This window comes from Pocillopora damicornis, chromosome 4 (genome assembly GCF_964200805.1).
Source record: "Pocillopora damicornis chromosome 4, jaPocDami1.2, whole genome shotgun sequence".
In the NCBI taxonomy this organism is placed as follows: domain Eukaryota; kingdom Metazoa; phylum Cnidaria; class Anthozoa; order Scleractinia; family Pocilloporidae; genus Pocillopora; species Pocillopora damicornis.
Genome location: NC_142673.1, coordinates 7253901 through 7281845, shown reverse-complemented (window position 1 = coordinate 7281845; position 27945 = coordinate 7253901). Strand labels below are relative to the sequence as shown.

General features: G+C 37.4%; 1 protein-coding gene across 2 annotated transcripts; it reads left to right on the top strand.

Moving 5' to 3' along the window:
• Positions 1-188: 188 nt before the first annotated feature.
• LOC113679087 (golgin subfamily A member 2) lies at positions 189-27026 on the top strand. 2 transcript variants are annotated; one of them, XM_089204483.1, is made up of 36 exons: positions 189-302; positions 393-530; positions 2886-2923; positions 3622-3658; positions 3860-3912; positions 4555-4588; positions 4740-4772; positions 5394-5447; positions 6311-6391; positions 6653-6691; positions 7252-7314; positions 7846-7939; positions 9210-9316; positions 9834-9892; positions 10410-10446; positions 11990-12070; positions 12735-12824; positions 13059-13166; positions 14650-14737; positions 14916-15031; positions 15641-15666; positions 16126-16251; positions 16752-16818; positions 17340-17453; positions 17811-17885; positions 17963-18037; positions 18960-19034; positions 19353-19427; positions 19969-20052; positions 20606-20702; positions 21258-21523; positions 22124-22285; positions 22866-23057; positions 23493-23595; positions 24211-24317; positions 25011-27026. In XM_089204483.1, exons 1-36 carry the CDS (start codon positions 255-257, stop codon positions 25458-25460), a joined length of 3492 nt encoding a protein of 1163 aa, XP_089060609.1. In that variant the 5' UTR covers positions 189-254; the 3' UTR covers positions 25461-27026. The 2 variants fall into 2 exon arrangements, with proteins under 2 accessions (XP_089060609.1, XP_089060608.1); XM_089204482.1 differs by having other exon boundaries at positions 10410-10470.
• The last annotated feature ends 919 nt before the right edge of the window (positions 27027-27945 follow it).

Genomic DNA, 27945 nt, shown 5'->3' with positions numbered 1-27945 from the left:
TTAACTTTGAAGCTATTTTGGTCATTTTTTTAGGCAGTTTCATTTTTTTTTTTTGTTTTTTTTTTTTTTGTTCCTTCTAACAACCTTTTCGATAACTTCCCGATTGACAGTTTTCTTAAAAAGCTGGGACACTACGCGACGATCCTTTGGTTATCTAATGGTATAATTCAAAGCCCGCGCAGCATGATGGGTCTGTGTTGTGAAGCGAGGCAACTAAGCTTAAATGTATGTGGCAAAATGTCGTGAACTTGTAAATGGCTGATAGTGGTCGGGAAGAAAAGCTGGCCGCGGCCAGGAAAAAGGTACAACATTATCGCAATTGTTTTTTATCGGGAAAAAACTACATTTTAATTCATGGTCGTGAGGTTTGATTTCTCTCTTATGCCTTGTAGCTCAAGAAATTTCAACAAAAACGGACTCCTTCCTCGAGTCCGCTGGTAAAGGATGTGGAACGTAGTGTAGATTGCTCGTCGAATTATTCACCGAGTTCATCAGAATCCGGAGGGAACTTGTCAACAGCAAACGAAAATGTTAGTATAAATCTTTCGTGTGTGTCTTTTTCTTCTTCGCACACACAGATCCTTTTAGATCGGTAGGCTCTATAGTTACTAAGAGTGTGTTTTAAAAAGTGTTTGGGTTTTGTAGCGTTAATGTGGAAGTTTGTCCTTCAGTTTAGAAGATATTCACGCTCACTCAGTCAGTTACTATCCACTGACTAATTATTTGTAGTTTACTTTTTAAGTTATCTGAATTTATGCCTTCTTGTTTTCCAATCTTGCTCGTTTTCCTTGGGCCAGGTACACGAAAGCAAAGCTTGTTTCATTCAGACATTGTTTATATACAGTCTCAGCTGATACCACCTAAGGGCGATTTGGCGTTCTCTGGTTGGTTTATGATTTAGCAGCTCGAATTTTCGGCAAAAAGTGGTCTGCCCTCGCCCAAATTGAATATATTTGGGTTCCTTTTCGTTTGAACAAAATTTCAGATCAGAACTACAGGTTAGCTGATTTCTAAGTGAACGTACTTTTGTAAATACTTTAGTGATCTTGCTTACTGAATGAATATCTTAATTGAGCTATTTAAATTTGAATTTCAGTGTTTGTTGTAAATTGTCTCAAAATTAGTCATTTTTAATAATAAAATAAATGTACAGCCATGCACTAACCATAAAAATCTGCATTGACCAGCAATCCACATGTGGATATTGCCAAATTTTCATTCACAATATCATATCAATAAAATTGTTTTCAAGTATCATAACTAGTTCTAATCTGCCTGAAGCTAAATAAGAGCATAGCAATTTATACCTCCCACAGGTAATTATCTGTCATATACATTTTGATCTAAAGGGATTTACCCCTTTTTGCATGGTAGCTGTTTGTAAATGTTGTCCATTTGAACCTTAAAGTAATCCTAGGTAATTTAGTGTTAACAACTGAGTTGAAAACGTAAATTGGCTACCATAAAGGGTAAAAAAGCTGACGTTTTAAATCACTCTGATGAAGGGCTAACACTCAAAACATCAGCTTTTTTATTCTTGGTGGCCAATTTACATTTTCAACTCAGTTGTTAACACTAAATTACCTGACCTAAACTAAATTACCCCACTAACACAGCACCACAGTTTCTTTAGAAACTTACCCCCTATAAAGTAATCCTAGTTACTTGAAAAGATCTGTAGTTTAGTTGTTAAATTCCAATGATGAGACCAATGGAAACATCCATGAGGGTACCGTATTTATTCAGTTAAAAGTGCAGTGTTTATTGAAGGGTGGCATTTATACGAGGGAGGCATTTATTTAAAATCCAGTTTATTTCTTACAAACAAAAACAATAGTATGGTCACTGACCATTTTAATTTTAAAAAAACAGAAACATGCTTGTCTAAAAAAATCATTTTTTATATCATTCTCAATTTCACAATCTGCATGTTAATACATGAAGGTAATAAAAGTGAATAAAGATCTAATGTCAGGTATGCTTTCTCAACATCACAACTGGTACATTCAAAAGGATTTGTGTCTGGTTCACCTAAAATTTCCAACAGCGATCGAAGCATTGATTGCTGTGTACATTTTGAGTCTATTATTCAAGGGCAGCTTTTATTTAATATTTTTGCCCTAAAATGAGGTGTTTATTTGAGATGGGCACTTAATCAAATAAATATGGTATACTATTATTAGTTGATCCAGTACCAGATTCTTAGAACTAATATAATCAGAAATGTATGGTGAACAGTAAGGAGAATTACTAATTAGATCTTGGAAGTTCAAAAAAATATAAATTGCTGAGGAATTTCACCTAAACATTATGTGGAAATACACTGTTGTTATCACCTTTCCACCAGAGCAGGGGGATGGACAAAGGAGGAGGTTTACAAGATAATTTTGGTTGTATGAACTGAGATCATAATCATGTAAATTGGCCACTGTAAAGAGTTTCTAATACCAATGTTCGAGTATCAGCCCTTCATCAGCACTCGGACAAAGGGGTACTAACCATCAAAATGTCAGCTTTAGAAAATCCAAAGTGTCTCTAGGTGACTTTGATTTAACTTCATGTAAAATTAGAAAAGTGTTGTAATTTATTTCAGCTTGCACATGTCATGTTATTTATATGTATCTCTTCATATGATCAATTCACCTGTATTACCACACTGAAACTTAACTATTTACACAGATGAAATGATTCATTTGTTGTCTTTCAGTGGTGAATAAAAGGATAACCATACATGAAATAGGCATAGCTTTGTTGTACACATATATTATGTTTGGTACAGTCTATATAGGTTAAATGAACCACTGAGTCTTTTTGCAAACATTTGTAAGTAATATTGTTGAAAAAGTGTACTTACTCATATTTGTTCTGTTTTGTTTTTTTCAAAGGTAAATCATCTCAGCCCACCATTATTACCTGTAAATGGGTATGTAAAGTGTAATTATAATGAAGTTTGTGGATGTGGCTGCAAAGTAGACTGTTTTATTTCAAGTTTTGTAGCTAATGTACTCAGACATCGTAACTATGCCAACTCACCCAGTTAAGATTGTCTTCAGTGTAGAAGCAGTAGTCTCCCAGTTACAGAATGAATTGGTCTTTCAGAGATTTGCTAAATCTCTTACCTAAAAGTAAGCTGTGATGATTTTTTTTATAAAGAGAGAAAACTGGTTTTAATGTTACAGTATCATCTTGAAGAGCAATTGGATTTTCTATTGGAGGTTTTATTTTTGTGGATTCTTTTTCCAAGGGTATCACATCATACTATCAGTACAGTGCTGAACAGGAAATTCAAACAACAATATTACCTGTATCTGTTTCAGGTTTTATACATTTTGTTACTGACAGAGGAATCTTCATAAAAAGAGACATTTTCATCAATTTAATGGCAACTTGATCCTTCAGTTGAGGCTTCCCCCTAACAATTTAATTTAAAGAAGGGATGACATTTAGTCATTTTGGATGTGGTTCATGATCCAAAATCATCTATCCTGACCTCAGATTTCAGATCTCAATTGGTTTTCATAAAAATTTTTTTGTCTGCTGATAGACTTACCAACATCTTGGAAGAGTGTTAAGCAAGAAAGCCAGGAGATTGGTGATTAACTATTTGTTTTTTATTCACAGAACACATCTTTCAGAGGAGCTCAGCAATCAACCACAAGTTAGTTCATCTTTATTACTCACAAAAATTTTTGATATGATTAAATGCATCTAGACAAACAGACAGTAGGTAAATTTTAACCTTTCTTAAATTCCCAGTAGTGACCAACATGAAACTTTTCAAAATTTTAATGCATTACCCAGTACAGAAGTAAGGAGAAAAGACATTATTACTGATCAGGATTTGCCTGCTCTCTTTAAGGAATTGGTTGGTGGAGCTGTTGATCATCCTCTTCCATCTGGTTCAAATGACAGGTATGTGGAAAAAGCCTTTTTCTCAAATTAACTTTCCATAAAAGTTAATTTGTGAGCATGTATCCTGTGTATTTTACATGTATTTGTCTCCTATAATTTTCTCCCTGGTGTATTGTTTTTGAAATGTATTAGTCCACAGTCCAAAAAAAAATAAGGACAAAGATCAAGATGGTGGTTTTTTTTATCACAAACTTCAACCTCATGTACAATGGAAATATGGAAAACTGGTCATGTGACCTGGGATATGAGAAAACTAAAGCAGAAAGATCTAACAGTTTTAGTCCCTTGTTTCCAAATGCTGTTGTGCAGGAGGTAGTTAGGAGAAAAAAAAGAAAGAAGGAAAAGAAAATACTCCCTTTAAACCCTGGTTAAATGTGAAACAAGCACAAAGAGAAAGTATTACATGTATGCTTAACCTGACCAAGAGATGGCATCATTTGCCCTGCACCCTTCTGCTCTTAAAACTCCAGTTTTTATGTACACTCATGCCATGAGCTTCTCATGGTGGCAGCAGATGTTTTTGGTGAATTGCACTTTCTTACCTAAAACATGAAAGGGTTTTTCCTTCCATAACTTTATCCTTGTAATACTGTGGGATTTCTGATTGTCACCAACAAACTGTGGTAATCTTTTATTTTGCAGAGAATACTCAACCACTGAAAAAATAAAACAACTCGTAAGTGCTAACATGTACCTACATGTGTGTATGTGTGTACAATGTCTTCAAATTAAGCTGTAAATATAATTTGTTTTACCCATAGAGTACATGATTTAGCTCTGCAAAATGAAATGCTAATGTCTTTGAAATTTTATGATTTGTTTCTCAGTGTTCACAAATAAATGGACTTACAGTCAGCCAGGTGAGGAAAATTGACTTCTGATTTAGTGATACTACTGTGCAAAGTAGTAACTAGTGCATGTATACTACAGTGTTTTTTTTTGTAGAATGCAAAGATTTTGCCATTGCCATGGTAACTAGTAAAACTTTGCCAACAAAAATTTACATAAATTACTAAAAAAGTAGGCAATTTGCTGGTCTGATTGGACTTAGTATGGAAAATTTGATTGGTCAAGAGCAGAGTATTTTAATTAATCAGTATACAAAAGCATGTGAAGTTGACATATAATTCAATATTTGCAGCAGGTATACATTTGTCATTTGGTTTCTTTAAGATAATTTGAATGATCAAACCCCATGTCTTTGTCATCTGCCAAAGCTGAAGACTGAGGCAGATAACTCAGACCCAGTTTAGCTATTATTCATGATATCATGCCTAACCTCATGCAACAGTTGCTTATTATAAGTGATGCAGAATTCTAAAAACTTTGAACTGTAAATATATAGGGCCTGGTACTTTATTGAAAGTAATACTTGGAATATCATTCCATGGTTGCAATATCCAAACATTACTGTACAGGTATTACTCAGTGTATATGGTTGTAACTTAATATTTTCATGAACTGTGATGTTCTCTTGGTAGGATCACTATATCAATGGTGAAGATCCACTTTTTCATGAAATCAAATCTCTTGAGGTGTGTGAGTCTGCTTCTACAGTATTTGAAAAATGTTTTGAACTGTGTAGCTCCTGCAGGTCAGCAATACATGTACTTTTTTTTGTCAAGTGGAGGGAATTTTCAGCAATTCTGCTTGTGTTATTTTAAATTTTCATGCTCATACTTTTATCAAAAAGCCAATTTCACCCAAATGCAATTATTAAGTCGATTTGTCTTTTGTTTTGTTTCATTGTTATTGTTTCTATTCCTGTCACAATCATTACTCAAGAATACTGTATTTGTGAATTTTTCTTACTGGTGTTGTAGAATCGTGTCACAAGCAGTCATGTTGTATATCAATTTGTCACAAGTTGATAGGTTTTGTTTGTTCAGGACATTATTGATTTTAACTTAATTTAATGGTTTTGCATCATCATCAAATAACCAGTATATATATGTGTGATTTTTCCGACACATGTTGTTTAGTTGATTTGTGAGTTAAGAGTTGTAAGTATCTGCAATTCAATTAAGGGATAGTTTATTCAATCAGTACACTATTGTCCAGTTTATAAAAGGTGCGATATTTGAGAGTAGGTTTTGCTGTTTGATGAACAGACTTTATATACTTCTTAGTACCATTCATTTTTTTTTCTACATGGGTGACTTCAACCCCATACTAGCTTAAAACTAAGTCAATGTGTGTACTGTAGTTCTTCATGTTCAGGTGTACTGTATTAATTAGAAATTTTTCTCTTACTGGTCAACAAGTTTTTGAAATAGGTAGTTACTTGATCTTTGTACTGTAGGATAATGATGATTAAAATTTCAAAAGCAACCTACTTTTAGTTCAAAGGAAAGTTGTTTACATGTATTGCAACACCTCTTTCTCTTGTGATTTTCAGAGTAGAAACCATGAGCTTGAAGATAGAGTACAGTCTTATAAGAGATCCAATGAACAACTAAACAGTCAAGTTAATGAACAGGTAACTTGTACATATTAAAATATCTGTTGAGATGCAGCAATTGAAGAAATTGCACCATGAAAAATTTGTAATGATTTTATTTAAAAGTGAGCTACAAGTCTCGTTGAAATGGTTCAAATTGTACTGTACATAAAAGTGTTAGAGTAAACAATAGTTCAGCATTCCTTAAACATTTCTAGGGTTTTATTTGTTTCGTTTTACTCTTACATTTGTTTTTCCCTTTCATATTGTTTTATTTTTTATACCCTTATTGTATTGCAGAGAAGACAAATAATACAGTTTCAGGAACAGATAAAACGAGTAAGAGTATCAAAAATTAAATTTTTAAAGTTAATGATATAATACCTGTGGATATATGTGCAGTTATACATAAACTATTTGATTACTGAGTGGCCATGATCTGTGTGCTTGATGTACAATACTAAATTTATAGTTAAATGCAATGATGGATAAGGTAATCAGTGTGTATAACAAAGCAAAGCATGATTCTTTGCCTTCTATTTCTTTTCTTCTGGGATGTATTACTTTTACATGTACATGCTGTATCCTGCTCTTACACATGTACTGCAACAACCTTTTCCAGAAATTGTTTTCGCAGCCAGCCATATGCATGAACAAATGCTAACTGGATAGGTTTAAATTTATTTCTGATCAAGATAGGTATTTTTGTTATTGCTTTGATAAATCAAAGTAGTCTGTAGTATTGAAACAAGTGGTCATGGAAAATGCTGACCATCTGTGTCTCTGGAGAACACTGCTTAAATTCTTAAAAAAAAAAAAAAAAAAAAAAAAAACTGTGAATTTCATGTACTTGTAGCTGTTAAAAATTTTAGGCATGATCCATATCAACTTTCCTTTAGGAAAGAACAGAGTTGGCAAACAAACAGCTTTTGGAACAGAGGTCACTGAAAGAACAGCTTGAGGTGAGAGTTGAAGAAATACATGTATATGTCATTTTAACATGTAAAATAAATAAATATAAAAAAACTGAAGAAATCTATAAACTATTTTTAATTATTGCTGTGAAATATTGCACATGAAGATGTTTCTCTTAGCAACAGATATGGCCATTGAAATATGCTCCTGATAAGAGGTGTCAAAGCCTGATGTAGATGGTCATTAGCCTTTGCTTCTATCTGTAAAATTAATAGCTTCTACATGTCTATGCCTGATCATTATAAGCAATTATGGAAGAGATATAGTGTATGTTGGTTTCTGAATCCGTTCTTATATTTTGTCAACCTCTGTTATTGTCATATCCTCTTAAACGTTGAAATTTCAAAGTACAACCTACAGAAGTGATTATCAGATGATTGCTTTTGGATGAAAATCCTTCAATGTGTAGATTCTGTTTTGAATTTGTTGATTAGTAAATAGTTTGTGAGTCACTGTCGTTTTTTGTTGTTGTATTTTTGTACAGTATTTTTTAAAGCTGTGCTCTTGTTTTCATCCAGGTTCATATTCAGACGATAGGTATTCTAGTGGGAGAGAAACAAGAGCTTCAGAGCTCTGTGTCACAACTGCAGAGGAAATATGAAATCAAACAAAGTAGGTTGCTTGTGATTACACTGAATAGAGATGATAATTGTAAACTTGAATGTAACTTAGGCCTGTGCCACAGGACTTGATGCTGTATTTTCAAATGCAAATGCATAATTTCCAGCTTTGTGCACTTTGCACCCAATGATTGTTCACTTTCAAGATGGTGAAAGGTGATTAGAAATTCTTTTGCATATTGTGGAGGGATGTCCAGGTTTGGTTTGTTAAATAAATTGGTTATGTATAGTGACATGCATACTGTGTGTATGTGTCTATAGTAAAAGGCAGCATGTTCTATTTGGATCCAATGATGACTTACTTACAGCTGCATGTTAGGAATGCACTTAAGTATACATTAAGTTGTCATTCTTGTAGTTTTTCTCTTCTGCCTTATCTTTAACTCACTGTTCAAACTTCTTGTTTTTCTCTTCCTATTTTTTATTTTTCTGCCTTGCTAAGTATGTCCTCTGGTGGTGTGGATGATGGTAGTCCTTAACCCTCTCACTCCCAAGATCTCATCAGTAATTCTCCTTAAAGTCTGCTATACAATTATTTTACTGTTGCTTCAGAGATTTGGCATTGGATCAACCAATAATCTCCTAATTGATATTTTTCTTTATTCCCATCACTCTTCTACTTGATATTGTATTGATGTTGTAAGGGTGAGTTAAGGGTGAAAAGACTATTGAAAGTGAACAAGACCATTTATTTTTTTTACAATCTCAGTGGAGATCATTGTCAGAGTTAAGGAAGTAATTGTCTGGCATTCAAATGCAGCGCATTGAGTCTTGCAGTCAGTAACATAAATGATTATTGAACTGTTAGTTTGTTTGACTTGGGATAGCACCATGTTTCAACTGCTATACTGCTAGTTGTAGTCAGTGTAGGAATTAATAGATTTTGGGTCACTACTTAAGTGACACACTGTCATTGGTTTGTTTCAATTGTCATCATCATCCCAACATGTTCCAATGAGCTTATTTTGTTCCCTTGTGGCATCATGGCCAAGCTAACAAACTCAATTTTGACAAAACCAAACTTATAACAGTTGAGATACCAGAAATCTTCATTATAATCTGAATTAGATTGGAATACATGAAGTACTGTCATAGAGAAACAAAGTTTTAAGGACTACAATTACATTACTGGATAATTAATAATTAGGATAATCAGGCTGTAAATTCAACTGTTTCTCCTCGGCTTAGAACATTTACTTCATTTGATTTCTGATTTTCTACTGTTGATTCAATCAAAGCCTCTTTTCTTCATTCCATGTCAGGTGAAAACACAGAACTAACAAGCAGGTTACAAACTGTTCGACAAAAAGCAGCTGAGCTTGAGAAAAATCTAGCAAATGTCACTGCAACCTGTGAAAAGTATGAAGATGTAAGTTTATCCACTTTAAAATGTATCAGTTTTTTGTTTTATCCTTCAATATAACCATATAGCCAGATTAATTATGTTTCTGATACACTGCACTCAGCAACCTAACCAAGCCTTGTTTGCAATAGTTCATTGTATGACCTAAACAGCCCTGGTGCACTTTTATTGAAGGACATCTCAAAAAGACCTTAGTATAAAGGAGTTATGCAATCTGGTAGACTGGTCCAGAAATAGCTGCTTGCTGCAGGTGCAGCTCATTGGAATGCAAGCTGTGCACTGATATGAAATCTTGAATGATTGTTGGGTTGTGAGTGAGAATGGGGTCATATCATTGGATCTTTGAAGAAAAAAACAGGGAAATTACTTGTAACTAGCTCAACCATTGTAGGATGGAAAACATGCAAGAAGAAAGGAAGAAAAAGAAAGAAAAGCAGTCATATGTTAACATTTGCAACTTTGTAAAATTTGTTGTGGCTCCGCCAAAGTATTCCTGTAATCAAGCAATCATATTTTCTAACAGGATGTGAAGCAACTTCGGCAAGAAAGAGATAAATATCAGACAGCTAATTACACGCAAAAGTAAGTTTCCCTACGACTAATTTGTACGTGGAGGTTTGTTATGCATGATGTTACTTCACAGTCCTACTAAAAAGATAGACATGATTCCATAGATGTTGGTTTTCCATGCATAGCATCTGCATAACAAGGTAGTATGATGTTCCAGAAAATACTGTTAGGCTTGATATTATATTTTAATGTAACACTCACCTCCAGAGAACTTCTTTAAATAAACTACAGAGAATTTAGATAATTTTTCTTTGAGTTTCATGTCTACATATGCACGATATAATCATATTATTTACTTTTCCACATATTGAAAAAATGTAAGCCTCTTTACTTCTTATATTCTCCTTTTCCTATCCTTGTGATTGCTGAATTATTTTATGAAACCCTGCCCCAGACCTTGTGTTATTTTTTTTTTAGCCCTTTGCAATTTTCTCTTTCTTGGGGTGTTTGAATGTTTTTATGAACTGCACTGATTTATGGACTTCTACTAATTTATTGTTTGTATGCTCTGGGGTGTTTCTGGTTTCAGCCAAGAAAAGGAAGAACTTTTACAACAAAATGCTGAGCTTAGAGTGAAGTTAGAATCCAAGGTTTGTCCCAAGGCAGCATTGTGAACTACAGTGATAAACCCATTCAACTTGACACATCGCTACATTACACTCTATAACAGATCATAGAGTAAAAATATTTTGTCACTTAAAACTTGAACAACAACTCTCAGTCCCGCAAGACTGAGGATCCAGTTAGATTCAAGTTTAGAGAGGCTCAAAACTGTGAGAGGAGCAAACAAATCAAAGTTTAGCTCTTCTATCATATGTTCAGGAATTTTCTCTTTGATGTTACAAGCGCATTTACTTAAAAGATTGCAACTTTTAAAGTCTTTTATTGGAACACATTATGTCTTGCTGATCCAGACACTTACATTCATTTACATGTTTGTTTCTCTGTAGACTCCTAGACATGTTCTCATGATTTCGATATCAGTTCTCTTTGCTGTTTTTCATACTTTATCACTGTTGCTCTGAAAATTTTACATGAAAGAACTATTCCTTAGTTCAAATTTTCTTTCTTCCTATCACCTTTCTGTTTGAAATTGTGTTGATATTATAGAGAGAAATTATGTGTAATTTGTTGAATGCTCCTGAGAGTGAGAAAGTAAACCCCTTCACTCCCAAGATTGACCAAACAAGGGAATGACTAATGAGGAGCTTCTCTTTACATTATCAATACATTTCAGGCAGAAAGGTGTTGAGAAGAAAGAAAAAGATCAGTTAGGAATATTGTTAGGATTAATTTCCTCCACAATTTCCTCTACAATTTCCTCCACAATTTCCTCCAATATTTCCTCCAATATTTCCTCCACAATTTCCTCCACAATTTCCTCCACAATTTCCTCCACAATTTCCTCCGCAATTTCCTCCACAATTTCCTCCAGTGTCCAGTATTTACTTGAAGGGAGGAGTACAGGCTCGTATTCCCAAACAGCAACTGGTAATCAAGCCAGGGATATTGTTTGATTTAGCAAAAGCAAAATTTATGAAAAATAGATGACAGACAGTGCTGGGAATGAACATTTATTGCATCCATTTTGAAATCACTGGTGATCCTTGTAATCTGCTTGGCTCTCATTGGTTTTTTGCAAATCGCACCATTTTTTTGCTATAAATTGCATCTTTTTCCTGGCCAACTGGGAAGCTTCACTGAGATGGAACAACCAATTGCTTGTTTAAAGACACCAATGAAACTGCAGGAAAATGAAAAACAACTTTGCTTTCAAATTTCTACAAATCAGCTCACTACTGGATCAACAAAATATTTGTATAGACTAGGAAATCCAGTATCTGAGCCACTGAATTTTGTGATGAAATAAACTAGTAATTGAACTTTGTGCCATGCAATTTTGGTCTGAAATCATACTTTTGATTTCAAATCAAACTCATGCTGTGCACTTGTTTGATTTTGAAATAATGCATTTGATTTTGGGCCAAATTGTACTCCACTCAATTACTATTATTAATCCTAGGTTTGAAAGGGTTAATAAGGCTAGTGAAATAAAAACTCTTTGGTAAATGAGGTATTCATTATTTTGTTTTGATCTCAACCTTCTAGGTTTCTGAGTGTGAAGATTTGAGCAAGACTGAATCAGAATTATCATTTAAGTTGAAACAGGCTCAACTTGTGGTTCAGCAGGTTTGTCCTCTCAATTTCTCACATTGATTAATTTTTTCACTTTAAGATGGCAATATCATTTCTCCTTACTATCTGCTTGACATTCCTTATCCTTCTGACCCTCAAGAGTGACCAGCATCTAATTTCTCCTTACAATATCACCATAGAATCGCACATCAAAGTAATGAGAATAAAGGAAATGATCATGAACTAAAGAAACTCTTGATTGCAAGACAATTTCTCCTTGTCAGTACTATTGTAAATGTATAAAGAACAGTATGAAGAATATGCATAATGATTTTAAGGACCTGAGGATTGATATTTTAGCTCTGAGAATTTGGTGTGAATTCTGTTACTCCCAAGATGTCACTAGTACTTCTCCTCACTATCTGCCAAACAATTCCCCAGGTGTCAGTTTGGAGAATTAGGTATTGGATCAACTAATAATCCCCTAATTTGTAGGAATTTGAAGCAGAGCGGAATAAATATTTTAAGAGGAAAAAAGGACGCAACTTAAACCCCTGAAGAGTGAAGCGATTCACGAAACAGGCTTGTCGGGAAAATGTAGTTGCGTCCTTTTTTCCTCTTAAAATATTTATATATAATATATATTTTTTTTTTCTAACTGCCAGTTGCTAGAGGGGGTGACGGATCATTTAACTTTGCCTTTGTCCCTTTTGTAAAGCTTTCAGGAGAGCCAAACTCTTCAGCAAGCCACCAGTTAATTGAGCAATTACAATGCGAGAAAACCGAACTGGAGAGTAGATTAGAACAGGTAAGCTGCACTGTATATTAGTTCATTTTCAGTTGGTCGAATAAAGGAATAGTACAAACTAGATAATATTTTGATGCTTAAAATCACAACTTCTGCAAAATATTAAGATGTAGGATACCATCAACAGCAAAAAAAATTGTGGTATTTACTGTACTGGAACCAAGAAAAATTGTTGTGGACCAGATATGGGGATGTTATTCTGACTATTGTATATTTTTTCCCTTGTCATCAAAGGTTAATAGTACTGTACAAAGAATTGCAACAGATAAAGGAGAACTCCTACAACAGCACGCAGAAGAAGTAGACCAGTATGAGAGAAAGTTAAGAGCCTTGACAGATGAGGTCAGTTCAGTTGCTTTGAAAACATTTACTTCACTCTTTATTTACCCCTAAATTTCGAAGAAGTGCTTTTATAGCAGACGTATTTACATGTAGGTTCTGGAGAGAGCATTTTCTAACCTAATGACGATTTTATCGGGAATTTGCATCACATTACCGCTCAAGAGTAAGTTAACATAACCACGAAACTTGATCCTCCTAAACGTCGCGGATCAAGGCCCAAGTCGAGTTTCGAGACGTTCGAGTCGAGTGTCCGGATGCTCATGACGAGTTTTGAGAAACTCGAAAAGAGGAAACAAAGGAATTTTCGCGTGATTAATTTTTCACTGGACTTGAAGCTTCTTACCTTTAGTCGTATTCACGGGATGAAAATCCTAACAGCGTGCATCGTTGCCGGTCCGGCGAAACTTTTCCCGAACAAGTTGTGATAGTTTTGACAATAAACTCGTAAATTCTTATTTTTACTCTTCGTTGTCTCGCCTAATTATTGTTAATATTTTGCCGCGTCGAAGAGCATCGCTGCCACTCGGCCATGTCAGAAATTTCCTTTATTAACAAATCTCCCGTTTCTTCTCACTGCGCTCTTTGTTTGGTATTGGAAACTCTTGTCACCCTTTTAACCAGGCAGATGCAAAACCTTCCCCATCCAGACTTGCTTTTCTGACTTTCTCGATTTGCTGCCGTAGATACAACTTTGCTTTCAATAATATTGGCTACGTGTGAATTTTAACTCTGTTTTGATTGGCTCTTGTAATTGTTTTGGTTTTAGTTTCCCAGTTTTCAATCGTAAATTTATCGAAAGCTTATTACCTAAAAGTATTAACTCTAATAATTTCAAAGCTGCACACTTTTCACGAATCAACGTTAAAGGGAAATTATGCCTTCAAAAAGGTTGGCCCTCGTCCTCCTTTAAATTTTGTGTGATCTAGTGTTATTAACGCCGCGGTCGAACGTCTGCGCATATACGAACGTTGTAAGGAATAGGTGGCGCGCTTTCAGGCCGTCAGAATCAAGTTGTCTCGCACGAGTTACAAACAACTACACAAGCCAGTAAGTCACGGTGTTTTCAAAGCTTATAACCTTTTTGCCAAAGCCCAAAACAGACTTTTAAATCAACAGGATACCCGTACTTGAATAAGCTTTGTGTTTGAAAAGTCTCGAGTTTTCCTTTTCCTTACTTTTGTTTCCTTTTACAGATTTCGATGAAAATTTCAATTTACTTTCGCTCATTTAGCGAGACAGCGGTTATTTCTTACGTTTCCTTAGAAATTTGGCGCGGGAAATTGGCGCGCGGGCGCCCAAAATTTATGTATGATCAATGTTTGACCGCTGTGTTGCTCTGCCTCAGCAGACACTGCAAGTGAACCGCAGACTGTTTAAATGCAGGCGCTACTCCATTGTCTTCCCAGACAGACGGATGCTAACAAGTATGAACATGCGCATAACTTATGATAACTTTGCTTTTTTTTTTTTTTTTCTTTTGAAGGTTGAGTCACATGACAGAGAAAAGAGGTTTTTGATTGCGAAGGAGAGTGAACTTCAAGATGCAGTGCAGAGTTTACAGAAGGAATTGGGTCAGTATGAGTGCAGTGGGTAAAGTTCATTTACCTACATGTACACCGTTATTTTGAAAGAATTTCAAATCACATTCGCCTACAGTTCGTCCCTTAACGAATACTTCAAAAAATCTATTGTGTTCACAATTCAGTTTTAAACTTACGTTCATGCGCTCCCTCTTCTTGTTATACGCAGCTGATCTGCGAGACAAGGAAGCAAGTCAGCAAGTAGAATCAACACAGCTTGCCGCAGCAGAGATTGAGAGATTAGCGGAGGATAAACAGAGGCTGGCTGAACACTTACAGCAAGAGGTACATGCATTGCCTCACTTTTTTAACCCAGTTTTTTTTCTTTTTTGCGCCATAGCAATTCCCTAATATTTTCTCATTATTCAGACTCATTAATGTCTCCGTTTTGTCATGCATCAACCTCACTAGGCGATACCCATTTCCAAGTCAAAACCATTTGTGTAATACTGATATTTCAAATGACTCATTTGTTACATTAACTTACACAGACCAACAGAATAAACTGACCTTATCGAGAGATTGAAGCTGACTACTCACAACCGAACTTCGCTGTTTAAGTCTTACAACCAATAACAGAACAGCAAAACTGACTAATCAGTTTCAACGAATCAGACTTCAAACAAATGAGTGACAACAACTTATTGCTTGATCCTGGTAATGATTCCTGCTCAGGTTGGAGAAATGTCACTTTGTCAGTCACAGTCTTTTCTAAGGGTTACGCCCACCCTAATAATCACTCCAAGCGATCGATGACCAGTGTTTTCTTTTTCCATACAAATGTGTGAATTTTCCACACTGTCTTATCGTCCTTACGTGCTGTTTTCATCAGATCTTTTAGCACATTATTACAAAGGTTTTTTTAGATGCATGCATTTCTATGTCTCTTCATAGGGTAAAGAAAATTCAAGACTCGTAAGGTAAGTGTTGTAATGCAATGTACCATCGTGCTGTATTTAAATGTCTCTGTGCATGAAGAGAACTTCAGGTCTTGACAGTGCATGAAATTTCTAACGGGGAGTAGCCTGGGGACTAGTCATCTTGCAAGGGTCGGAGGAACTTTTTTTTGGAGGGGGGAGGGAGAGTGACCACATGGTTTTCAGGGGGGTCAAAAGGATACTGTCATTTTACTCATAGAAGACATCTTGTTTCCACTGCGCTCCTCAACAGCAGTCGATCTTTCAAGTTCTATACGCATCACTGAAATGAGTTTTTCGCTTCCTTCTAACACGTTGCGGACCTCTTAAGGAAACATGTTCTGTGACTTTTAGGGTTCAACAGATCATACTTCAGAGTTGTTGGTGGCTCTCGGTCTTGAGGTTTGTTGTTCGTGGAAAAAGGCGCATTGAACATTGTTGATTTATTTATGCCTTCCTTAGGGAGCAGGAGAAATATCTACTAAGAATACAGGAGCTAGAGACAGCTGTAGCCCGCCTGGGTGAGGAGTCTGTTGATAAAGCTACTCTCCTGGAAAGTGTTCAGAGTGACAAGGAGACTATCAGCAGGTCAGAAAACCTCATTTTTTTATTTCCCCTTTCACTCCCAAGATTTCCTTTCTGTCTGCCATTCAATTCTCATGATGTTAGTTCGGAGAATTTGGCATCGGATCAACTTATAATCCCCTAATTGATATTTCTCTGCATTCTTAGCACTTGTCAGCTTGAAATTCATTTTGTTAGTTTCTCAGCAAGAGAATAAGTGGCAGTAAATGGTCTAAAAAGCGGGCACTCGACACTAGCTAAACTATGTGAGAAAATCCAGTTTGAAATTGTTGATATTTACATCAGTACCTATGACTAATGATTAAGTTTATGAACCCCCTCCCTAGGTCTAAATGCCTTGAGTGTCAAGTTCAAAATCGAATTTTCTCGGATAATTAATTATTATTCACCAATGTAGAGGTAAAAAGTGGTGGATATTTCCCTAGCCGCGAAGCGGCTAGGTAAATATCCACCACTTTTACCACAAATTTCATGCTGCAGCTATTTATTCGTGTTCTTTACAGGGCTTTGAAACAGAATAAAGATTTAAAGACCAAGACGGAAGAATTGGAAGAGAGATTTATAAAAATGGTATGTATTTGTATAATGCTTAACGTCATTAAAAAGTTCTTTTAACCTTTGGTTTCCTCATATCTTCTAAAATATGAACTAAATCCCCCATTCGTTTCGCCTTTTTCTACTTTTGTCACTCCATGACAGATTTTTTTAACTAAATATATGCCGCCTGTCATGAGGATGTGATCATTTTTTCAAGCGGTAGTCTTTGCACAGCCTTTTTGCCTTTTATCTCCCTTTTAACCCTTTAACTCCCATGAGTGACCAAGATTGAATTTCTCCTTACAATATCAATACAATATGAAGCAGACAAGTGACGAGAATATAGAAAAATATCAATTAGGGGATTGTAAGTTGATCCAATACCAAATTCTCCAAACTAACATCAGAAGAACTGTATGACAGACAGTAAAGAGTCTTGGGAGGTAAAGGGTTGCTTGGTAATCAAGTACACCAGAGCGCGCTGAGCATAAGCTGAAAAAGCATAAAGGCGAACAGACTTGAACCTGAACTTGTATAAACTTGTTGGTTGACAGAGTCAAGAAAACATGGAGCTCACAACACGTTTGGAAACTGAGCAACATATGGCTAAGGAACTCGCAACAAAACTGAGCGATGTGGGAGTTGAACTGGAAGAGTCCAAACAAATGGTGGGTGTCGTTAGGATCCAGTAGTAAGGGAAGGAAAGAGAATTAGCGAGACTATAGAGCTCTTTTTGTTTTGTGAGGCGAATGAACCGCTGTTTACACAAGGCGCGGCCTGAATGAGACGCGAATGTTAATTTGTGTAAATGGCATATTTTGACTTGTACAAGCTGCTGTTACGATCAGTGTTTCAGTACAGGAGGAGATCTGTCCTTGGTAGACACTAGCGATATTGTGTGCATGTACTGAAAATGTTCAGAACACTATTAGAACAAATTATAGCCAGGAAAAAAACATCTTTTATAAAAAACTTGAGATTCGCCTACTTCACAAATCGCTTATTGATTCTTCTGTTGTATGTAGCTCCTTGTGAGGAATTCTGAGGTTCAGTCACTTACAGAAGAAGTGCAAACTGCTAACAACAACCTTAGAGAAGAGGTTAGTGAGTCTGCTCCATTGTATTGGCCATCTTTTTTAATGGTACAGCTCATCCGCCATTTCGTCTTCCTTAACAGGTAATCAAAGGAGAGAGTGTGATATCTTCACTCCGAGATGAACTTGATGTATCGTCACAAACGTTCCTTGATCAGGTTTGTAACGCTTTGCCACAAATCAAGAGTAACCTACCTATGTGAAAATTATCTTCAAGACTTCGACTACGGCCGCTGCCATTTTGAATCCTGCTTAGCAGCTTAGCAACCTGGCCCTTGTGACGTATTTTATGGCTGATTCCGTCTTTTTTCCATCTTTTTTCCATCTTTTTTCCATCTTTGGCGATCTACTTGAACAACGAGGAGCTACAACATTCTTTACACTGATAATTAGTTTTCGCGATAAACAGACAGCAGCTATTTGCGAATTGCACATCGTGGCTCCCACCTTTACAATTGTCGAACATCGTGTGTGTGTTAACAAACCCTACTATTATGGAATCGTTTTTCTATGAATTTGGACCCGTTCTGTGTTGCTAGAAATCGTTTCGTCAAACCTTTTAAAAGTACATTAAAGATTTACTAAAGATCTTAGTAGCCAGGCTAAGCCACGTACTGTTTGATACAAATTCTCGTGGTTTTTTTTCCTTGGACTTACGGTCTAAGGGGGAAGCAATGAGGAAGAATTCGTTCCGGAACGTACTCTACGGAATTCCAACTCGATTGTTGAGAGCTTATCTTATTTTCTTTCTCAAGATGACTCACCACTTCATTTAACTGAACCTAATCAGTAACGGGAGTTTGTTGGTACAATCACAGCGATGATGAAACATCTTAAAAATATTGACCTTGATTACAAGATTATACGCTATCCTGAGCTGTGGTAATTTCTGTCAACTCCTGTGTTGTGTATTGCCGTTCCCCTCGGTTACACTTCCTGATGACGATGTGGGGCGGTCCCTTCTAGCAGAACTAATTTGATTTGGCTCAAGCTATTTCAAATACTTGACTTCAATCGCGTTCAAAGCAGAAGTTGGTGCTCAGTGAATTGTCCCTTAAATGTTTACATTAATATTCACAGATCAAGCAGAAGGACTTTGAAATTTCCGCTATTCGTGGAGAAATCGATAGATCATCAGAACCACTCAGAGAACAGGTAACTCTCTTTTACTATGATATTCCTCTCTCTCGTTGATCAGGTGAAATATTCTCATAACCCACACGGTTCAAGTTATAGAAACACTAAGAAAAGAAATAACTTGTAACTCCAGCTCGCAGCGGTAAATGAGAAATAGTTTCGTTAGATGTGTGGAGCATTATAACAACGTTTGTTGCAAAATACTTAATTGATGTTCTCCTTCTCAGTAACTTTATTTGGTATCTGAGTTCAAAGAGGATATAACATCTAGAGTGTGGTTTATCAGTGAGAAAATAATATTAGAGGTAACAAAGAATTGTTCCTTCTTACTTGTAGCTGGCCAAGAAAGAGTTTGAATTGGCCACTCTTAAGGAGGAGCTAAGCCAATCAGAGGCGAGGCTGACTGAACAGGTACGACGTGGTACGGCACATTTTATGCCTCAAAGCATCTGAAATTAGTAACGTACTTAAAAAATAAGTAAAAACCCAGTTTGCCTAGCCTATTGTTCAGGCGTCTTGTTAGGGAGAGTAAACGTTACAAGTTCGCGATCGTTTATTCGACCGGCCACGTTCGATTCAGAGTTAGAGTAAACGGTGGGGGAAGGGAAGGGCGAGAAGATTTCTACTGCCCCACCTCCTCCCCCCTCCTTCCTTTTTAATGTTGATTACCTCTTTCATCACCCTGCCTTCCGTTGGTGTAAAAATCAAAGAAGGCAGCTATAATTTTCATCAAGAAAATACTGAGCAACTCGCTCGCCAAAATTACGCTTGCTCAGCAGGCTACAGTTTGCATTGTATTAGGGTTTATGATAGAAAAGTGAACTTTCCGAAAATTGTCTACGGCAGTTCATCTAGTTTGATCAACTTATAGTTGACAGTTCGCCATAAAATCTGGTACCATCATCATATCTGGTTTATCTTGAAACTCACCGGTTTGTGTTTTCACTTCTAGTTCCTCTTGAATGAGGACAGTCAGACGTACAGGAATGAGGCTGAACTTACTAACAGTTTACGACAAGAACTGCAGTTAGCCCAGGTAACAGATCCACATTATGCTCTCGTTAATAAGCTTCTAAAACCAAGTGACTCAATAATATACTACCTTCAAGACCCGTGGAACGATCATGGCTAATACTTTTCTACCAAAATTCGGTAAATGGTTTTAAAATTTTCGTCCAGTTTTGAGTTTGTATTGTTTATCCAGAGCAAAGGGAAGACGTTGGACTGCACTGGTTAGTGTCCACGATGGCGTTCGGAAAACTGTTGATGACAAGAAATTGGTCATTCGGTATTACCCGTGTTGTCGGCTGCTTATGACACCGTGGATCATACGCTTTCGTTTCTACTAGTTCAGGATTATATCGAACGCTTTTTTACTGACTTATAATGTTATAGAGGGACTGGCACCGAGCGGGAAGGGAAGGTCAAGGGGTTTCCTGCAGTGGACGAGTATTGCATCCAGAGGGAGTAGCTTTGCTCTTAGTCTTTCTATGCTCCTAAAACCGTGCAAATTAGCTCCGGAGGCTCTGCGAGTAAGTCTCTTATAGAGACTTTGCACTAAGATGATGATTACCTCCGTTTCCGTTTAGGAATCGATCAGGATAGCAACAACCGAAAATTCTCAGCTGAAAGCAATGTTATCCAGTATAGAGAACCACAGCAGCATGGAACCGTCACCAGGCGAGAGTAAGTTTACTTATAAATAAAGGGAGTAATTTTCTAAAGAAACTGTGGTACTGCGTCGGCGGGAGAGTGTAACAGGGTAATTTCGTGTTATCAACTGAGTTGAAAACGTTAATTGGCCACCGTAAAGAGTTCAAAGGCTGACGTTTCGAGCGTTAGCCCTTCGTCAGAGATAAGTTTGCTTATAACTTGGTATTGCGTCAAAAGCAATACCAATAACAGGAATGGCAACAAGATTGCCAGTGATGATGATGGTGTTAGTCGAGGAGTGAGTTACTTAGATTAGAAGAAGTTTTCAGTTCTTCAAGTCCTGGCAAATCGCACGGATTATTAACCTGTAACGCTCAGAAGATATCAACATGTAATTTCTCCGTACTGTATCAATTTATCATCCACCAAGCAGGTGGTAAGAATAGACAAACTTATCAGTGTAAAGGTGTTTTCTTGTATCGACATTAAATTCTCCTAACTGATTTACCAGGAAATATGCAATACCCAGAAGGGAGAATTAGAAAAAAGATATTGGTAATTAATGGAGTTACACTAATATATACTCAGGTTCAGATGACTCAGATGACCCAGCTGTGACTCACGCAGGTCACGTGTACAACGGAGATGCCGCCTTTAAGAAGCTTCCCCCTGAGGAGACCTCGATACAAGCCACGAAGAATACTTTGGAGGAGTCATCTTCATACATGAACGGAGACGTGAGCGAAGGAGAGAGCCCTCTGGACACGGACTCCAGTGAGGATATGAATATGGCACCTCGCAACAGCTCCCCGCCCCCTCCCCCACCATCCAAATACACCAGCAGAGAAGACATGGTGAGGATAAGGTGTAGTTTAAAGTGGACGAGTGAATGGGGAAGTAATATGCAAGCGCCCACCCCCCGATTTGTTAATGAAATATTGAGTAGAGAGTAACGGGGTTAGTTCAGCAAACTCTCCTGTGATCCTCTCCCCACCCCTCTCCTCTCCTCTCCTCCCTTTCCCCTCTCCTCTCCTCCCTTTCTCCTCTCCTCTCCCCTCCTCCTCTATAAACTATTTGTGAAACCACTCAATTGACGTGGCTGTGAATTTGTCTTAATTACATCTTGCCCCTATTACAGCACCTAGCCAATAGTATTAGAGGGTCAATACCTTAGGTTATGACAGAGGAGGGCAGCATTTTCACCAATTCCCACCATGGCAACCAAGCTACTGCCTGGCAACATAAAACTGCTGTGTGGAATAAATACTCAGCCAAAAAGAGGGAGGGAAGGAAACAAAGCAAATAAGCAAATTGTGCGAAATCATATGGCATTGCCTCTGTAGACCTCCCAGCAAGCCCTTCCTCCTTCCCCCCCCCCCCCCCCCCCATTCCTTCCAACCTCCAACCTTGCATTGGTGAGACCGCTGTATTGACTCGGTTTTCACCACTTTTAGGTTGATTCATTGTCTGCGTCCATCCGACAACTTGAGATGGAGCGAGACCAGCTGGCTGATATTTTACATCGAACGCAAGATCAGCAGGAAGACGACATGATGAGATTACAACAACACTTGGAACTACAGCTCAAACAGCAGCTCCAACAACAATATAGACAGGTACGTAAGGTTTTACCCTCGAGCTTTCTTCCTTTCGTAGCGTATTTCTTTGCGCGAGTCGGTGGAAATCAGTGAACAAAGATATTCCGGTGTCGCGTGTTGCTCACAGAGTCTGCGCCGACAGACTCTGCGTCATCTGTGTTGGGTAATTGTTGGGAGATTTTGATTAGAAGTTGCGCGTTAGTTGCGTCTGGAGAGTAACTGGTGAAGCTAAAACTTCCGTTTTTATTTCCTTCATTTTAAATTGTTATCTTTATGCCTAAGTTTTATGAAGGGATTTTCCAACAAAATTCTTACCACGCATAATCTTAGAATCTTAAACGCTCCTTTTCTCGAAGGCGTTCTTGACCTACCAACCCAAACTGATGTGACCCAAGAAAAAGCCGCTTGAAATAGCATATCTAGAATGCCGTAATTATGTAGTTTAGTCATCATGCGTGACCGATATTGATTATCCCATAGCGTGACAATCACCTTATTTCTTGCAAGGTTTAGCGTGGCATTTCGGTACCTTATTTCTAAGTGCACGCTGGAAAATTAATTTTTTGCTTGTTGTGTGACGAATCTTCTCATGTGACAGGTGCAAGAGCAGTTTCAGCAACAACTTCATGAGCAGCAGCAGAAGATTCAACTGCTGCAGGCTGTAGTTGAAAAACAGAAGGATCAGATCGAGAGGAAGGAAGAGCCAGAGCTACCCAATATTCCACTTGATCAGCTCAGTGATAAAGATATGTCACACGAAGCAATTAAGATGGCTTTCAGCAAATTGCAGGTAATGTGCCGATAAAATTATAAAGCTGATCGATACTCAAAGTGGAAAGACAAAAGAATTAAAAACGATTTAAACCTAGACGATGAATGGAGATGTTTTGTCAGAAGTCATGGGAACTCAGACTTTTCCGTTGTTGAAAATAAGCAGATCCCAATTGTTACTTTCTCTTTATTACTGTTCCTGTTGCTTGTAAGATAACAACGAAATTTATTTTGTTTAAAGCATCCACCACCTCGGAAAGAAACTGCGCTAAGAAGTTTCTATCGCTTGATGACAACAGCCCAATTTTTCTGCAGCACTGTCGACTTTTTCATCATCCTCCCGAAGACTTTAAAGAGAAAAAAAAATTAATCCTCCCTACTGCGGCATTTTCCTCCAATTTTAGTGAATATCCCTTTGTTTATTGTCCATGTCCTTGATGACTATTTATTCCAGGCGCGGTTCATGAAATTAATGAATGAAAAGGCGTCCCTCATAGAGAGAATTCAGGAACTTGAACATGTCACCATACAACTGTCCCACGAAACAGAGACCATCGGTGAGTACCTCCTATGAGTTCATTGAGAGAAGGGCCGGATGAAGAAGCTCTTGTGAATTTACTTTCTCTGGTGACGTTGGATTGTTTTGATTATGATTATCGTTATTTGGTTTTGTGATACAACGGCAGACAGGGTGGTGAGGATGGAAGTTGCGCTTTTGTGTTGAAGCCCGAGTACTTGTAAGATTTCTATTTTACATTGACAAGGCTGTGTACAATCTCAGGGGAATGCAATTGCTCAGCAAAATTCGTCCCAACCCATTGCCCATAATACTGCTCGTAGCTCTTAATTTTTCTCACCACGATGCAAAATACCACAAACTTAGCCGGTGAATGCGAGGAGCTAGTGCCCACTCCACCCTTTCTGTTCTATCGCGGTTTGCTTGTGCTTACTGTGGAACAATTTTAGTAAAGACGCAGCACTTTTTGCGCCAATTAAATGCAGAGCTTAAACGAGTCGAGAAAACGTCAACGTCTTAGGTCGTCATGTTTACGTGCAATTTTCCCACTGACTCCGTGGAGTATAAACTTTGATGTTGTGATGACTTTAATTTTGACTTTACATTCCAAACTTCAACTAATACCTGACATGTTTCTTGGCTTTAATGTATGTAGGGGAGTACATCACTCTTTATCAAACCCAGAGGAATGCTCTGAAGTCTTATTACAAAGATCGAGAGAAAATCATTGCTCAGTTGTCAAGCGAAAAGGCCAACATGCAGGTCTGTGGTACATAAATAATGTTTCTAAGTTCTGAACTCGTAATGATATCATTTCATAGGCAGGCTCTTTTATTTTCATCAGCTGAATGGTTGAAACTACAGTATTGTGAAAACAGCTGAGAAATAGTTTATTCATCTATCCCGCTGACTCTAAATATAAGATGCGTCCTTTTACTGGAGGCATGTTTCTCTGCTTAGACATAGAAATCTTAAAATAAAAAGGAGCAGAGAAAATAAAACTTTTGCCTCAAGAGGTTGAATTTATTTCCTCACGCCGACAGAACGGGAAATTCATCCAACTTGTCAAGAGCTTTCGGGTGACGTCAGGGTAAACCTTATACCATCCTAAAGACATCTTTCCACATTTTCCACAATTTCGATCTTATAAAAAATGTCAATCATTTGCGAGTTGGACGAAGAGAAATCTTGCGCCTCTTGTGAGGGTCTAGGTCAGATTTTCTCTGTCCTACATCCTTGAGAACTGTTATCAAAACATTCTTCTTCAGTCAACGGATGAGCTTCAGAGTGTACGATCTTTCTTGCTCTAATTCCAATCTTGTCACTGCCTGCCCCCCTACCCCCTTCCCTCCGGCCCCTTAGCACGGGTGACTTGAAGTTCTTAACAGTGCCTGCAAATTTCAGGGAAACTCTCCCTCAAACATTTTTCATCTGCTATCCCTTGTTGGATTTCAGGATAAGATGAACCAACTGCAAGAATTGGTCAAACGTATGCTGGAGGAAAGAAAAGAACTCAGAATTCAGCAACATCAGTTACAAAACGTTATAAACAGTCGGATGGTGGCGCACGAACATGAAGCTGTCATTTCTGGTACTCAACATGACGACGACGTTGTAGTACCGCGAGCGGAATTAAGCTTAGAAAGCGAAACGAACAGTCAAAGCTGGGACGACACTGATGTGTCGAAAAGTTCAAGCGTGGATGAGACAGAAAACGAACTTAATCTACTTCAAAATGAGGTGGAGTTAGATCAAAATGATGGAACTGCTCGTCAAATTCTACAGATTTTAGAACAGTTAGGACCTACAGAAGACGGTGCTCATAAAGGCGGGATGTCTCCTGACCTACTGAGTAGAGAATTTTTACCGTGTCGATCTTGCGGAGGACGCGTCCTTAGATTATAGTCTTAAAACAGAAATATTTTTAGCTCAAATCATAAATAATGGCTACAACAAGTTGGAACTGAGGTCGTGAGTAGACTGCGGAATATGTCAGGCCAACATAGGTAGGATATACAGGGTTTGCACGAATCATGAACGTCTAGAAGGTCGTGGAATTTCTCAGAATCATGTTCCAAACCTGGAAATTCTTGAAATTTGAGTGTGGGTCATGAAAAGTTAACGAAAATGACTAAAAAAGGAATTTTTGTGATTGTTAAGGAAAAATGCATTCGTTACATGAACGTCTTCGCGATGTTCTGAAGCCAACTTCTCGATCGTAGGACATGGAAAAGGTTCGGGAAAAAGTCCCTGGGAAAGTCATGGAATTTTGTGATTCCTTAAGAATACGAGCCACGATAAAGTGAAGCTGAGTAGAGGGTAGAAATCTAAGAACGGGTTAAAAGCTCTAATCTCTTGCTTATGAGATCTAATAACAGCCTCCGCAGATCACAATTAGTCATTATCGCATTTACCATCCGCGGCACAGGGCATCGTAGTCAGATCACTATTTTCTTAAATCTGATATGCACGATCTTCACAGGAAATATCGATATTGGACAAATTTCTATTCATTGATGAATTCCACCTTTGTCTTAACACAGCCGCAAGTTTCTTTCACCTAATTTTGACTTTTCGAGAGCTGCAACAGGGTATTGTCGTAAATTTGACTTGTCGAACATAATCGAGAAGCACTCTCTTATCCGATAAACCACTTAAAATTGTACAAGAATGCAAAGTTGAAAAATTCCATATAAATTCAACCAGATTTAGCAGTAGAAGTAAAATTTATTTATTGGGGAATTCGTTTGATCATTAAAGCTCGCGTTTTACGTATAAGTAAATTCGTCAATACCGTTCATAAGCATGGGGTCCACGACGACGAGTCGGCGGTGAATAGCAGTAGAATCTTAAGATCACCGGCTCAAATTTCTTAGATAATTGAGATAATTGAATATATTCATATTTATTCCATACTTTGAACCTTGCTGTCAGTCCTGGTTGAAAAGGCGCCAGACAATGCCAGAGTGATCGCAAGAAATCAAGGCTAATTTCTTGTTTGTTTCTACTCAAAACAATACCTCAGTAAGCACTAGACAGAAATTGCATGCAGTACGAACTGTACATGTTTTATACACTGGTAAACGCGTTATCTGGATCGCGAATTTTGGGTGAGGTATTCGACAGAAGCTGGACAAGACACGCAAGATTTATGGATTTATTTTTTGAGTTAGCACTCATCCAAAACATTTGAGCCTGTTTGAGGAGCATGGAGTAACGATATGCAGTGTTTGTTCTCAGTTAACAGTGTTTCCTTGATGACCAGATCTTTCTTTCCTAAATAGATTATCAAGGTACGAATTTTTTTATACTGTAAAAGAAAGCAGGTCACTCGGGGGCATTTTCACTGTATTCCATTGGAAAACAATACGTATCTCTAAGATGTTCTTAAATCATGAATCAATTTAGCCTGGTGGTTAAAAATTAAATTATAATTTTATGGAGAACCAAATAAAGTAGTTTTAAACTTGTTCCATTTTTTCTGTTTTGAAGTGTTTTTTTTCTTGTTTCATTTCCTTTTTTACGCATTTAGTTTACAATTATCGAAAACTCGTTCACAATTATATAAAAATACACAGTTTTCCGTATAGTGCTACGATAGAAATTAATTCTTGGTTAGCGATCTAATTTTATTCTTAAGCGCTCCCATAAATGACTTATCTCCTTCACAGCAGTTGTTTAGTTTCGTCTCGCTACGCTCTCTCTTCCCCACCAATACGCGCCGATTGAAGCAGCCATTGGTGAGAGAGAGCGTGTGTTGCGTGACGACGTCAAACAACGGCTTGCCAAGGAGAGTGGTAGAAGACGGGCTCTAAAAGCCCTCACGCTAAGGGAGATGTCAAGGCATTTTGTATGTGCTTGCGTACTTTGAATCAATTCAATGATCGAAGGAACATTTGTTAGATCTTGATCACTTTCAAAAGGCGCCATATTCACCAATTAGCTCGAGAAAAGGTAAAAATTGCGAATGGAAAAACAAGTTACTACTTTTAACTGTGTTTTCATTATCATTCATTACGAATGTGATTGGATTCTAAGGCCTCTCCGTGTATAAAGTAAGGGAGGGTATCTCGAAAACTAAGACCCTTGGACCTAAGGCCTCGTGAACTAAGGCCTCGGAAACTTGTTGATGAGCTGTCTTTGACTCTAACGCTTTAAACCAACTGATCCTAACAAGGAGAGCCGACCTCAAGTACATTCCAGTTCACTAATACGCTAGGTTTTCAAGGACTTAGTTTTTGTGGTCTTAGGTCTTGGTTCTCGAGACACCCCAGATAAGGCGGAGCATCGAAACAAAACAACAAATGAAATGCATTGCTTTATATTTCCTGTACTTCTTCAAACTTTTTAAATACTTTTTCGTTTCCCCGGATACCAAGCCTTTTTCAAT

Excerpts from the sequence above, each read along its gene's own strand:
- LOC113679087 (XM_089204482.1), top strand. The coding sequence starts at position 255 with ATGGCTGATAGTGGTCGGGAAGAAAAGCTGGCCGCGGCCAGGAAAAAG. Across the intron at positions 2,924-3,621 it reads CCATTATTACCTGTAAATGG|AACACATCTTTCAGAGGAGC; the intron begins GTATGTAAAGTG and ends TTTTATTCACAG. Across the intron at positions 12,071-12,734 it reads CTCAACTTGTGGTTCAGCAG|CTTTCAGGAGAGCCAAACTC; the intron begins GTTTGTCCTCTC and ends CCTTTTGTAAAG.